The sequence below is a fragment of the Copadichromis virginalis genome, linkage group LG17 (genome assembly GCF_057382275.1).
Source record: "Copadichromis virginalis isolate Kocher_CV1m ecotype Utaka linkage group LG17, C_Virginalis_male_GT1.1, whole genome shotgun sequence".
Lineage (NCBI taxonomy): Eukaryota > Metazoa > Chordata > Actinopteri > Cichliformes > Cichlidae > Copadichromis > Copadichromis virginalis.
Window position 1 is genome coordinate 6,648,454 of NC_140634.1, and position 13,098 is coordinate 6,661,551.

Below are 13,098 nucleotides of genomic sequence, written 5' to 3' on the forward strand. Positions count from 1 at the left end.
GTTTAATTGAGGTAAGAGCAGTAGCTGGTGGACAGTCCCCTATTTGCTTATGTTTATCTGCAAAACGTGGAACATGAAGCGGGGAAACTTTCTTGGCGAAATTTATAAAAAGGTATTCTGTCCATGTTTGGGTCATTCAATGAAAGCCAATCAAATCCTCCAGCCTGACCCCATTAAAATAAGCTGGGGTGTGTATCAAATAATTTACTGGTGAAATTTTCAAAAAAGGGCATTATAGTTAAAGGTTCAGTGGTCACCTCACCAGGTGAAAAAGCAAGTTATAGCATATTAAAGGTCTCCTTTTTACCTGCATTTGCATATCAGACTCAGCTTCTAGTCTAGTCGTCAAAACATAATCGGTAGGCGCTCTGATGCTTCGTGTTCAAATATGAGTGTGTTTACTGTTCCACTTTGAAAAACAAAGGTTGTTCTGCAGGGACATTTTGAACCTCTGTACTTTGCATAGATTGGGGCCTTTTTCCCCGCAAAAATGCACACTCACAAACCGAGTCAAAGAAGTGCCCACAGAGTTACTCTTACAAAGCCTATCTCTCTCACATGTTTAGTTAAGTCCTCGGCGGGGCTTAATTGCCGTCTTGTTTGGGATTCTTTTTAGCGTGGTGCTGATTGATTGGGGATCAGGGCCCTAATATGGCTCATCGGGGACGGGTCCTTTTGACATGCCCTGGTCCCAGAGCACCAGCGGCTGTTTGAAATCAGAGATACCACCACAGCCTCCCTCCCACAAGCCCCACCTAAATCCTGCCCCACACACTCGGGGGGGGGGGCATAAATTGTAGACGGCCTTAGCCATTAAAGCAATTTACATTATTAGGCATTAGACGCGACACACGTCTGTCTTTACACACATGAGTTTTCATACACCACTCTTTATTAACGGAGCTTTCGCACACATGCTTGGACAAGGCCGACTTCCTGTTTCCCAGGTTTCTTTGTGTATGTGTGTTGGTGATCTCGTTGGCAGGTCTGGTCAAGGTCAGATCTGGCAAAGTGTGTGTGTGTGTGTGTGTGTGTGTGTGTGTGTGAGAGAGAGAGAGAGAGATATTTTGTGAATCACAGTTTCTCCCTGAGGGTTAGAAGGTCTACACAGGGTATTTGGGTTTTCCCTGAACTCTGCCCTAAACCTCCCATGAACACACACACACATATACACTTTTGCACAGGAAAAAAGGGAACTGTATGCAGAGAAAGTGCTCTTTCTTTGCCCTTGGTGGTGTGTGAGAGAAACAAATGGGCACAGTGTACGTTGTGTCTATTTCGAGGTTATATAGACGCTTTTGTTAGCAGTTTAGATCGCTGTCCTGCCAGCGAAAGCCAGATGGCATGCAGCACTTAATGTGATCAATGCAGTTTGCGCTGAGAGTGTTATTATCTTCCATCAGTTCAGGTCAGTTTATCAATCAGTTTAGCATTTATTAGTCCTGGCGCCCACCAAATTGCATGCATGTGACCAAAGGCCATTCAGGGTTTTGATAAAGTCTCCTTTTCTGGATTTTCTTGAAAAGCTAGATGAACGCAACCTCACTGGACCAATTCTACAGTTTTATTAGTGTCAGTGTGAGGCAGAGAGCCCAGATTACGTATGTTTTTCTGTTTTGATCAGATTCATTCACTGCTGTGAAATGATGTCAAACTCATCTTAGGTGGGCCAGGATAGGGTGAGGTCAAGTATGAGCAAATTTGGGCTGCTGGAGCCTGGTGACAAAACTGATTAAATTATGTTTCTTTTTCCAGCCTGTGTTCAGCTCTGTTTTTGTAAAGACTGTAAGAGATATATTGTATGCCTAGAGTTTACACTGCTCCTGCACTTTAGCAATTTTAAAGTGGACTTTATAAAATGCTGCTGACCCAGTCTTAGCATGAAAACTCTTAGTCTGTGTGGTGAAAAATGACACACAGACACCCATGTTCATAACTGAGTCTTATGAGTCACAAATGAATTTGCCAAATGCATTACAACTGGGATCGCATACCTTTTTGATTTCACCCTTCCCCATAGCCATTGCTTTGTCTGACCACTGATAATGCTTTCTGTAGCACTTTGATACATTCTAACGATACACTTTGACACTTTCACATCATCGTCAGTCCAAAAAAATAAAAATAAACAAAGCCTCCAAAAGTTAACCCACTCAATACATTTATTTTAAGTGTGTTAAGTGATTTTTTTATATACACCATGTAGTACTATGTGGAAAAGCAGAGATATATCAGGATATCCATTTTTTTTATAAAATGTTAGAATCTAAAAAAAAGTTGCATTTGCATTTGTTAATCAGAAAATCTTGAGGACTCGACCGCCTCAATAAGAGCTAAAGTGAAATTATTTGCTATTAGGAGATCATTTTGACTTCATGTCTCTTGGTATAAACACAGAACTCAAAGAATTCCTATTTTAAATTGATGGGGAAATCCCCCAAACAGCAAGGAGGGTTGTTTTTGCAGCCAAGCCAGCAAACACTTTAAACAGTTTTCATCTGATTTGACCTGTGATTCCATACATGCCATTTCCATGTCTAAGTAAACAATCAAATTAAAGTTAATTTAGCTAATGCTTCAGAATAATCCCCAAATATGTGTCTAGTGGTGTTTTGCGCTGGCTTGCTTCTAGAGGGACTTTGACTTTGTTATAATGCAGCTTCGGCTGATAAGCAGTTCGTGTGAGTCGGCGAGGTTCGTGCATGCACAGAAACCTTTTGGTTTGTTGAAATACTATAATGTTTCCTCCATCACAAAAAGGTTCTGTGAACATACACAAAGTTGCACATACGTACACATATATCAAGCACATTGTAAATATATACGACAGCTGTGAGAGGGTTTGCCTGGCGCTTTCACCAAATGAATAGTTGTGTTTGTTTCCACGAGTGCAGGAGCCTTAACTTATCTTATTATTGGAAGGTTGGACCTTGAAGACAAGTCATATCCCTTAAAATACCTTCAGCAAAACCATTTTTGAGTATGCCTGTAAGTTCTTATGTCCGTGTCAAGATTTGTGCTTTACACCGGTTGTCACACAGCAGGTGAATATTGTACTATTATGGCTGGAGCATTCCAATAAATATTTTCTGTTGTACTCACATTCCTTAAGCTTGGTTGTGTGCTTCAGTTTCATCAACATATTACTACTTGCCTGTAGTTCCCAGGAACTCCAGACAAAATGCCTGGATACTCTGAATGTAAAATGTGTTGAGAAACAGCAACACGACTGATGTGTATAGCAAAGGAAAGGGGGTTCCACCTGATCACATTGGGTAATAATTGTTCATTCATCCTAAAAAGAAATTTATAAAGTGAACCAAAGATATATTTTCAGTGACTGGGATCAAAATCCAGTATTTTGCATATTGATTTCTGACACTTTTTACTGTTGTTTCCTTTTAACTGCTCTTACTGCAAACTTTAGCACAGAGGATCTGGTCTTCATTGTTAATCAAACATGCTGCACCTTTGTTCACTCTATCACCTCCTACAAGGACAAAGAGCCAAATTCAACACCGCACCCGGACTGAATATATCCAGCAGTAAATTAAAAAGAGGCTGTAAAAGAAAAGAAAGAAAAAATCTACATGTATTTTATGACATCTGTTATCAACATGCAGTTGAAGAGTATCCCTTTTCTCAAATGTATTTCTTAGACTATCTTTCTAACCCCCAGAACAGTGTTTAAAGTCACAGGCTCAGGTATAGCTCCCTGACATTTTCATTTTGCTAGTGCGAATTTTGAAAGGGTTAATGATGTTAGGGTTTGTTTGGGTTTTTTTACATTGCAGTAGATATAATTTTAAGTTTCACCTTCCTTTTCACCTGAAACCTTTCTACCTTTCTAAAGTGCTTTGCACTTTTGGCAAATCACTTTGTAAACTGCTTTTAAAGGTGCTATATAAATAAAGTGTGTTATCATTTGTAATGCTTTTTTTTCCGTGGGAATTGCAGAAAATGTATCCAGTGGACAAAGGCATACAGAAGATACTGTCAGCAGTTCATTAGAAGCTTTGTTTAGTTACAGGAATGTCGTTTAAGGTGGATGTCCTTAAACTGAACATAAGTCTTTTTGTGTGTTTTCTCTGTCATACAGTCCCCAGTGTGTTTAAAGACGGATTATTTATGAGCTTCACAACAGTGTTACCTTTCTCCGTGTCTTTTGTGATTCTTACTCGCTCTCATCAAGGATTATTTCAGTTTCCTCAGGAAGCCGTGCTTGTGTTCAAACATGCACATTCTTGTTCCTTAAGCACCGTCAGTAGCCAGTTAGCCAAAACATGTGTCCTCCTGTCTTTTTTAAGTGTCTGTCTCTGTGTGTTCAGATTGGGATCTGTGATCTAGGCTATAAGCTGTCGTAAATCATGCACAAAAGTGTGTGTGTATATATCTGTGTGTGTGTGTGTGTGTGTATATCTGTGTGTCGGGGGGTAGAAGCAGGTTTGCTCCTGGCAGTCTTGTTTCACTCTTCTTTATTTTCTGCTTTCCTTTCTTCTCTCGTCATTATTGTTTCCACACGGATGTTTGCTGGCAGCCTGGAGTCAATTCAAGGAATGCTATTAAGAAAAAAGATAAAGTCAGGAATCTATTTGCAACAGAGATATGGAAAACAAGAATAAAATTTGTAATAGCTCTCCGGGGGGAGAAGACCTCTTACGAAAATAAATTACGAACTGATGTATTTGTTATACTCGACTGACAGTTTGGAATTCAGAGCCCTAATTTTTTGTTACATGGAAGTCAAACATTATAAGGCTGTTTTCCCATTTTGCTGGTCCTTCCTGCTTAAACAACTTTAGATGTTCTGAAAATTATCAACATTTCTATTTTTCAGATATCAGAGCTGCCAGGTTCTTTGTATTTTGTATTTTATTAATCTTTGACCCTCCTTTTAATGTTCTTCATCACACTTTTTCCTTTACTTTCCTTTGCTTTGGGTTATAGTTTTTGCTAAGGCATTCATGTGGCTATTCAAGCGAAAACCCTCCAGCCCTCTCCTCCTCAGGCAGCAAATTTGACTCTGTGACCCCTGAGCTCTGTTTGTTTGTATGTATGCGTCTGCCGAAAAACCACTGGGTTTATGTCAGGCTTAAGCAGACATATTGCCTCCTATACTCCTAATTGACAGACAGATTGACACCTTCACTGCCCAAACCCTCCACCCTCCAGGACCTCTGAGTCCCTTCTGCCCTCTGGGAAAGTGATGTCACCAGGTCAGGAGTTTTGTGAGGAGTGATGGGATTGATGTCGGTTCCTTTCCTGCATGTTGAACTCTTGTATTAAACTTTTCTGGGTCTTATAGCAGAGCGCAGTGCAACACCAGCATCTATATCTGGGAGTCATTTTTGCGTTATTATAGATAAGATAAGTATCTAAGTTGCATTCAGTGAAGTGTTTTACAAAAATAATTTTCTAGGTTTTATCTCAATTCAAGAGTTATTCAAACAGACAGCTTAATGAAAGCTTTAGCTTTTATTTTTCAAAGTCACTAATCACTGCACTGGCTTTTCAGTAAAAATCAGTTGAAGTATGTGCAAGAATTCTATATTTGGCATTAGCAGAGAAACAAAGACTGCGACTGTAGACTATGTTCAGACCAAGTGATAAGCAATGAGACTGAAAAATGAAGCCAGAGTAAAAATATTCAAAGGGTCAAAGCCACTGAGTAACTAACTTTGTTTCGGAATAATTCTCTATTTTGTTGTCTTATTTCATTGTTTTATGTAAACAACACTCTTCTTCCATATTTATTGATACAAAGTTGCTCTTGTAAAAGAGGAAATTTTTTTAAAGTGAAGTTGTTCACAGTTTTCCAAAATGTCTGGTTTTGATTCTTTGGCACCTGGTCTCTTCAGAAGTGTACCCTTTCTGCTGGTCAGTGGAGCACAGATGCTACACCTTAAATATGACTCATTAGGAGAGAATTCTAATGTCTAAACCCCGGTTACAGTCGCAGTGAGATAAATATCTAGAGAGAGAGATTTTTTTATATATTAGCACATAATTAGCTGGTTTCCACTGCATCATCCTTTTTAACCTAGCTAGCATTAGCTCACAGCTTATATGGTCACTCCAGTGTTTGGTTACTTGTCTCTTAAAAGGCCATAGAGGCTCCAAAACAGTAGTCCACAAACCAAACCAGTGACACATCCATGTTTTATACACTTTGCCTTAGACCCACTGTCTGTGTGCTTAAAAGTGCAGCCTCCCCATTTATTTAAATGATACCAGACTGAGTGGGTAGCCAGGCAGGCAGTAAAATAACAGCTGGATCATCTGTAAACGGCAGACACTGAATTCCCCATTTGTACTGTTTACCCCGTTACTGTTTATATTAATACTGTGATACAAAACCACAGAAGAAGAAACCTTCTTCCTCCTAGTATTATAAAGCTTCATTCATGGTTTTGGCACCCAATAAACCCTCATACTGATGGCTATATTAATCAAGCTTAGCATTCAGGCAGTTTCGACCATACTACCAAAGTTTTGCTATGCTGGATGGAAAAAAACTGTGATTTTGATTTTGTTTTCAGAGAAGCCTCCTTATTTTTTTCCCTTTTAAAAAAAATGCACACCAGCTCAAATTAATCCCTCATGTTTGTTCTTACATCCTTCTTCTCTTAGCGCTCTGTTAGTTTCCTTCTCTCTGACAGAAGCCTCTATTGTTGCAGTCAGCGAGCAGCAGTAACATGATGACCAAGAGGGCCTTCTCTCTCCATTGTATCCTGATGCAGTGCCTCAGTTTGCCCTCACTTGCTGTTCATTCCCAGTGTGGTCACGGGCCACTGGCAGCCACAGATCCCAGTCAGCCTCAGCCTCTGGTGGCCATTTTGGCTCCCTGTCAGTAAGAGATCATTACACAGCCCTACTGTGATAATGAAATCACGAGTGCACACCAATGGAGAGAGCCCAACATGCTGACGAATGCGTGTAGATTTCACCTGCTGCACAGACAAATTGAAAAACGGAGACTTAGATGCACTTGTGCATCTCCAGATGCACAAGTGCCGTCTGATTTGTTGTTGGGCATCTTTAATCTGTTGCAAACATACATAGCGTCTAACACATAAATTTGCAAACAGTTGTATTCAAGTGATACAATACAACTCATGAGCTTTACTGGGCATATCCAACCAGTCACCTTCTTTTCTGACTCTCTTTAGATGATTTGCACATCATTGCACTTTGGCTTCTTTTACATGACAATTATGAATTTATACAACGTAATATGTATAATGGGTTGGTAACAAAAAGGTACATTATCAACTAAATTTGCAGGTTTAGAGCAGCAAAAAGTTATTGGTCATGTTAGACCTCCTGATTCTGTCAAAGCATTTATTATTCCTGTCAAACCAGGATGAGAGTGATTAAATAAAAACTAGTTTAGGGGCATCCCTAATCAGGATACAACAGCTGTGACCTCATGTTGCTAGCAGCTCATCTCCTCTTCACTCAGCACCCAGAGCAGCTAATGGAAACAAAACCCTAAAATCTAAAGTGTCATCAGGATTTCCCTCCCCCTTCTCATCATCCTCAAATCCTTTCCTTTCCATAGCATGCTCCAACAAAGAGCATTGAGATTCACATCCCTTTACCCCACAACTAAGCACAAACCCATCATCACAGACTTCTTATGGGGAAACACTCGAGCTTATATCCTCAAGGCTTAAAGGTTTCTTTCATTATCAGAACCCTACACCAAAGTTTAATCCTCAAATGAGACCAGGACGAGGCCGCTTGTCATATTCTGGAATAAAGAAAGTGTGTGCTCATTCGTGTCACAGCCTTTTTGAGCTGTGTTCATGTTCTGTGTTCATTGGTCGGACAGTTATCTTCACTGCCATGTGTCCCACTAATGAATAAAAATCGTCACGGAAAAGTTAAAGCAGATAAGAGTGAAGACGAGTCATCACATTGGAAAGTGGAACTGGGAGAGTTTGCGGAATCTGTGGAAATACTGAGAACTTTGGACGTTTTGATGAATATGGTTTAAAAAATCCAGATTGAACAACTTATTAGAGATATTCAGAGTTGACTCAACATTTTTTAACATTCTTCCTTAACTGAAAACTCTCCCTTTCCTGATAATTCTATGTTTGTGTTAAACCACAGCCCTTAAATCCCGGAACGTGTCTGTGTCATTGTACTGATGTTCTGACACAGTATTAGTCAAGAGATCAGAGAGAAGACATCAAAACGAGCCCACTCCATCCTATCATCAGTTTGTGGTTTATATGTTTCATTGTCCAAGCACGTGTGTTTCTGCCTATGAAAAACTGAAAATGTACAGTGCAAAGGTTTTGAGCCACTCCTAATTTCTTTAGAATTTGCTTCTAGGAGCCAGACTTTCTTGTGATGTTTATTAAAATGGTCTTGAGCAACGATTCTCGGTGCTTTTTCACAGTTGTTTGGACATTGGCTGCTTTTTCACAGTGTAGTCCGTGCACCTGACCAGTTCAAGCAACTGACTGCTGACCTATGGCTTGTTCAAGCATAAAAAGGCACCTTACTCAAATGATGAATCAGTGTTGTGTCAAAACATAATCGAAAACTTCGCAAGGTACCAATTTGAAATTGCAACTTTGGGCTAGCAGCCTGTAGCAATTGTTCCCATTTATCTAGCTGAAGCAACATCAAACAAAAAACTTAAATGGCCTTCAAGGAAAACTATTCCTGAAGACTACTTAAAGAAATTATAAGAAAGATGCCAAAGGGAATTCAGGCAGTGATGAAAAATAAAGGTGGCCAAATACCAAATACTGACTCTCACACTACAATTGTACAAACTCTGTTTTTGCTTTCTATACTTTATTTCCATGTAGGCTTGCACATGTTTTAATATATCCCTGCACCTATTTCCAATTTTGCTAGCAAAACATAAAGAAATTTGAAGTGGCTCAAGACACAATATTGTAAATATGTCCATGTTCTTTTCCTTGTAATCCTAATTTTAGTTTACAGAATGACTCCAGAGCTGCTGTTTGAGTCTGATGGTTTACCACATTGGTTCAAATTAAAACATCTCAACACCTATTAGATGGATTACCATGCAATAATATGCAGATGTTGGATTATGTTACCTTATGTATTTGACAATCTCCTAGCACCACCGTGTGGATTTACATTTGGGATTTCGAGTGAGACTGAAAACATAAAGCAGTGTTAGCTTGGTTTTTATAACAGTGCCAAAATAGTTAGTATGGATAGGATCAGTCTTGTTCTCTTATTGGATGCTTTCAAATTTATATAAAACTCACCTCCCACTTTATTAGGTACACTTGCTCAACCGGTCATTAACAAATAACTAATCAGCTAATGACATGACAGTAACCCTTTAGCCATGCAGACATGGTCAAGATGAGCTGCAGAAATTCAAACCAAGCATTGGAATGGAAAAGAAAGCTGAACAAAGACTGTGGCATGGTTGTTGGTGCTAGATGTGCTGAAACTGCTGATATACTGGGATTTTGACACACAACACTGTCAGATCTCAGTCCAATTTGGCATGCGGTGGAAGGGGAGAAAAATGTGCACCAACTGCTTCATGCTCTCACGCTAGTATGGATAAAATCTTGTGCCACCAAGAATTAAAGCTGTTTTGAAAGGACGGTTATAATGGGGTCCAACCAGGTAATAACAACATGTACGTAGGTGTTTTTGTACTTCCATTCTTCAACAACCATCCACCCATCCAACGTCTTCCATTTGTCCAATTCAGGGTTGCTTCATGTGGCTCACATGAGCTAGATGTTCCATTTATATCCATCTCCCTATTTATTTATTTCGAGCGTGAAAAAAGTAAATAAATACTTGAATTACATATGAATCGAATGAGTTGAACTCTATATCTTTTCTACACACCTATTGTGCAAATGTATTTACCACACAGGTCTGGTAAATACTAGTCTCTATTTAATACTGTGGATGTTAACCTGGGTGTTGGGTGGAAAAAGACCATGGCTGCTCAGCAAGCACTTCCCTGAATAAATAATGAGGTCGGAAAAAATGTAATTGGACAATGCATCAGTGTCTTCAGCACCTTGTTTAGGCTCTGTGGTGAGGCTCGTCTTTCTGTTTATATCTGGATTATAGATCGAGTCTGGAACGGAGAAGGCTCCCTTTGTAATTAACTGTTATAAAACATTATACAGAGGGCCCGTGGCGTTAGTGTGTAAAATCAAAGGCCTGAACAGTTATTCACTGTTTACACAAATAGCAACCACGCTTAGCTTTCCCCTGCTCGGGATAGCTTACACTGACACACACAAACACATGAGAAAATAAATGGACAAGAAAACACCGAGAGAGGTTTTCGGAAAACCTCAGATGTCTCACAGTGATTAGGTTTTCGTAGATGTGTCTATCGCTCTTCGAACATGCTGTTATCCATTCCTTCCCTACCAGACGAGATGCTTTAATCATCTTCTTAGACATGGTCTTGGAAGCTCCGTTGATTTGGAAACCAGTGAAAGAAGCTAAAATACAGGAAGCCCAGTGAGGGCGACTTGGGATTCAAGCTGAGCCGCTTTGGTTTAGGGCGTTCTGACTTGCAGTAGTTATAATTTGCCCGCGGGGATCTGGCTGCACTGCGGTGGATCGTCTCCTCTCCCTTGTCATTTGCTTGTCTGTGTGTGGCTTCATGCTAGTGTGGATGTTTGTGTCCACCGTTCTCTGTGACGCACAACCAAACTAACCTCTGGGTTGCCTGGACACACTCCAGCCCTCGCTCTTTATCCCGTTTGTGTATGTTTTCTCATGCCAGAGCTACCTTTTTTTATGTTCCGCTTCATTACGTTCAAAAATGGCAGGAACCTAACCAATTGTAAGTCTCTCAAATTATTCAATTATTACTGCTTACAACTACCAGACACTCCCTTTATTGCTTTCACCTAAACACAGGCGGCTCTTCCCCAAAAGGGTGAAAAACATCCAAAGGAGTATCAGTTTATGCATTTGCGGCTTGTTGAAGGGGTGCTAAGCCCTCTGCAGGCCCACCGCAACATGAAGTCATTATTACTGCATATTTTAGTAGGAAATTACATATTCCGGGGATAAAATCTGTTTAAACCTGCATTAAGTTGTAAAGTTACCCTATCTCTGAGGAATCGGCAGTATGCAGACCGCTGCCCTGGTAGTCATGTGTGTGAGTGTGGGTGTGTGTGTGCATGAGTGTGTGTGTGAGTGTGTGTCCATGTCTGGAAAGCCCATTTAAGATCTGCACAGACAGGGAAAGGGGGTTAACTGACCTTGGCCCTTCAGTCACTTAACACTCCACAGAGAGAGGTAACCTACTGACCTCACACTCACACCAAACCAGGATGGGGGAATGTGTGTGCAATTTTTACAGCTTGTGGAGTAAAATTAGTGCTTTTCGCACTTTGTACCATCTCTTGTAAACCATCCAACTCTCATTAGCAAAAGTGACGTTTCTGTAAAGCTGTAATAAAAGAATGATGTGCAAAAGAAGTAGAGAAGCAGTTAAATTCTCACTAGGCTGCTACACAATAGTGTTTTTTAAACCCCCATATATGGTGGCCCTGAAAGGTCAAACAGACTGCAAGTTAAGGAAACACTAAGTAAATAGAAAAATGCAGCAAAGGCGTAGAAAACACAACAGAAGTTGAATAAAACAGAAGTAGAAAAAACAAAATCCAGAAATGTTTCTGGGGACACAATAATGTGATGGACCAGCCACAGAACGGACAGAAATCAAAAAATACGGAGGCGTCATTAAAAGCAGTTGAGGATTCATCAATGTTATGTGTTATATTGTTGTTTTAATTGCACACTTTCATATAATACTGTAGGTAGTTTGCTATTGGCCATCTACTGTTGGCTTGTCATTTGTGCAACTCTTCCGTCACATTATTGTCTCCCCAAAAACATTTGTGTGTTGTTTTGTGATTATTAGCAACTTTTTTTCTATTTCTATTGGGGTTTTTATTCAGTTTTATTTTGTGTGCTTTTTCAGCATTTTTCTATTTGCTGGTGTTTTCATAAGCTGCGGTCCGATCGACCTCTCGGGGCCACCTTACCTATCAGAGTCGAAATGTTTGACTATTGGTGTTATTGTTCAGCCAATCACAGCTGAGGCCTGTGTCTTAGCTGTGATTGGCTGCACTTTAAGTTAAATATATTAAAAATGTCATAGTCTAGCTGCTTCTGTTCGCCATTACTCAGGCAGCAGGTCTGCACCATGAGGATATACTTCATATATGCAGTGGCATCGTGGACTCGCCTATACCACATATTGCAGTTGTGCCTGGTCTTAACGTCCCATATGGTATGACTTAAAGCGCATGACAAAGTGATCTCACACTGAGCGAGTGGTCTGCCGGTGAGCGTGGGCTTTGTGTGTGTGTGTGTGTGTGTGTGTGTGTGTGTGTGTATGTGTGTATGGAGAAAGAATAAAAAAGCACAGAGAGTGAGACAGGAAGGGGAGAGGATGATGATGACTGTGTTAAGCGGGATAAGAATCGTTACATTAACGAGGAAATTAAAAGAAATGCCCCAAAAGAAGCTCACTGAGTGGAGTTGCATAGCTGTAGAAACAAGGTTGCTCTCTTTCTCCTTTCATATGTTTTAAATTGTGGCTCAGAGTGACGACTCTCTGACGCAACACAAATAAAGTCCGACGTGAGATATTAATTCTTAAAGCAGTTTACTGTAAATAAGGACATTTATGTGTATTAGATATCTGCCTTTGAGTTTGCCTGATCTGTAGCCAAGCAAAGGCAGCAAGGAGCAGCCTTTCCCCCCACAGAAGTGGAACTAGTTGGTCTTGTGGGATATGCTAATGTAGACTGACCTCTAGTGGTTTTCCTGTGAAAGAGTCGATGAAATTGATTCATGTTGTTCAGACGAACTTTAAAAGCACCCTCTCTTTCTCGCCCCTCTGACCTCTCAGCAACGGGTTTCCTGAAGATGGATTCTGCCAGCCGTACAGAGGCATAGCCTGCGCCCGCTTTATCGGCAACCGCAGCATTTTTGTCGACTCGCTGCAGATGCAGGGGGAGATTGAGACCCAGATCACAGGTGAGTTTGAGCGGGCTAAACCTCCTTCGAGCCAACACAAATCGAATTAATGTTTTG

At 40.4% G+C, this 13,098-nt stretch overlaps 1 protein-coding gene across 1 annotated transcript in view; it reads left to right on the top strand.

The window, feature by feature from the left end:
- The window catches only part of LOC146688896 (inactive tyrosine-protein kinase transmembrane receptor ROR1-like), a 135,111-nt gene that overhangs the window by 107,280 nt on the left and 14,733 nt on the right, over window positions 1–13,098 (top strand). Inside the window, exon 5 of the mRNA XM_085437603.1 lies at window positions 12,914–13,041. Within this exon, the coding sequence (XP_085293729.1) occupies window positions 12,914–13,041 (128 nt within the window). The remainder of the gene's footprint in view (window positions 1–12,913; window positions 13,042–13,098) is intronic.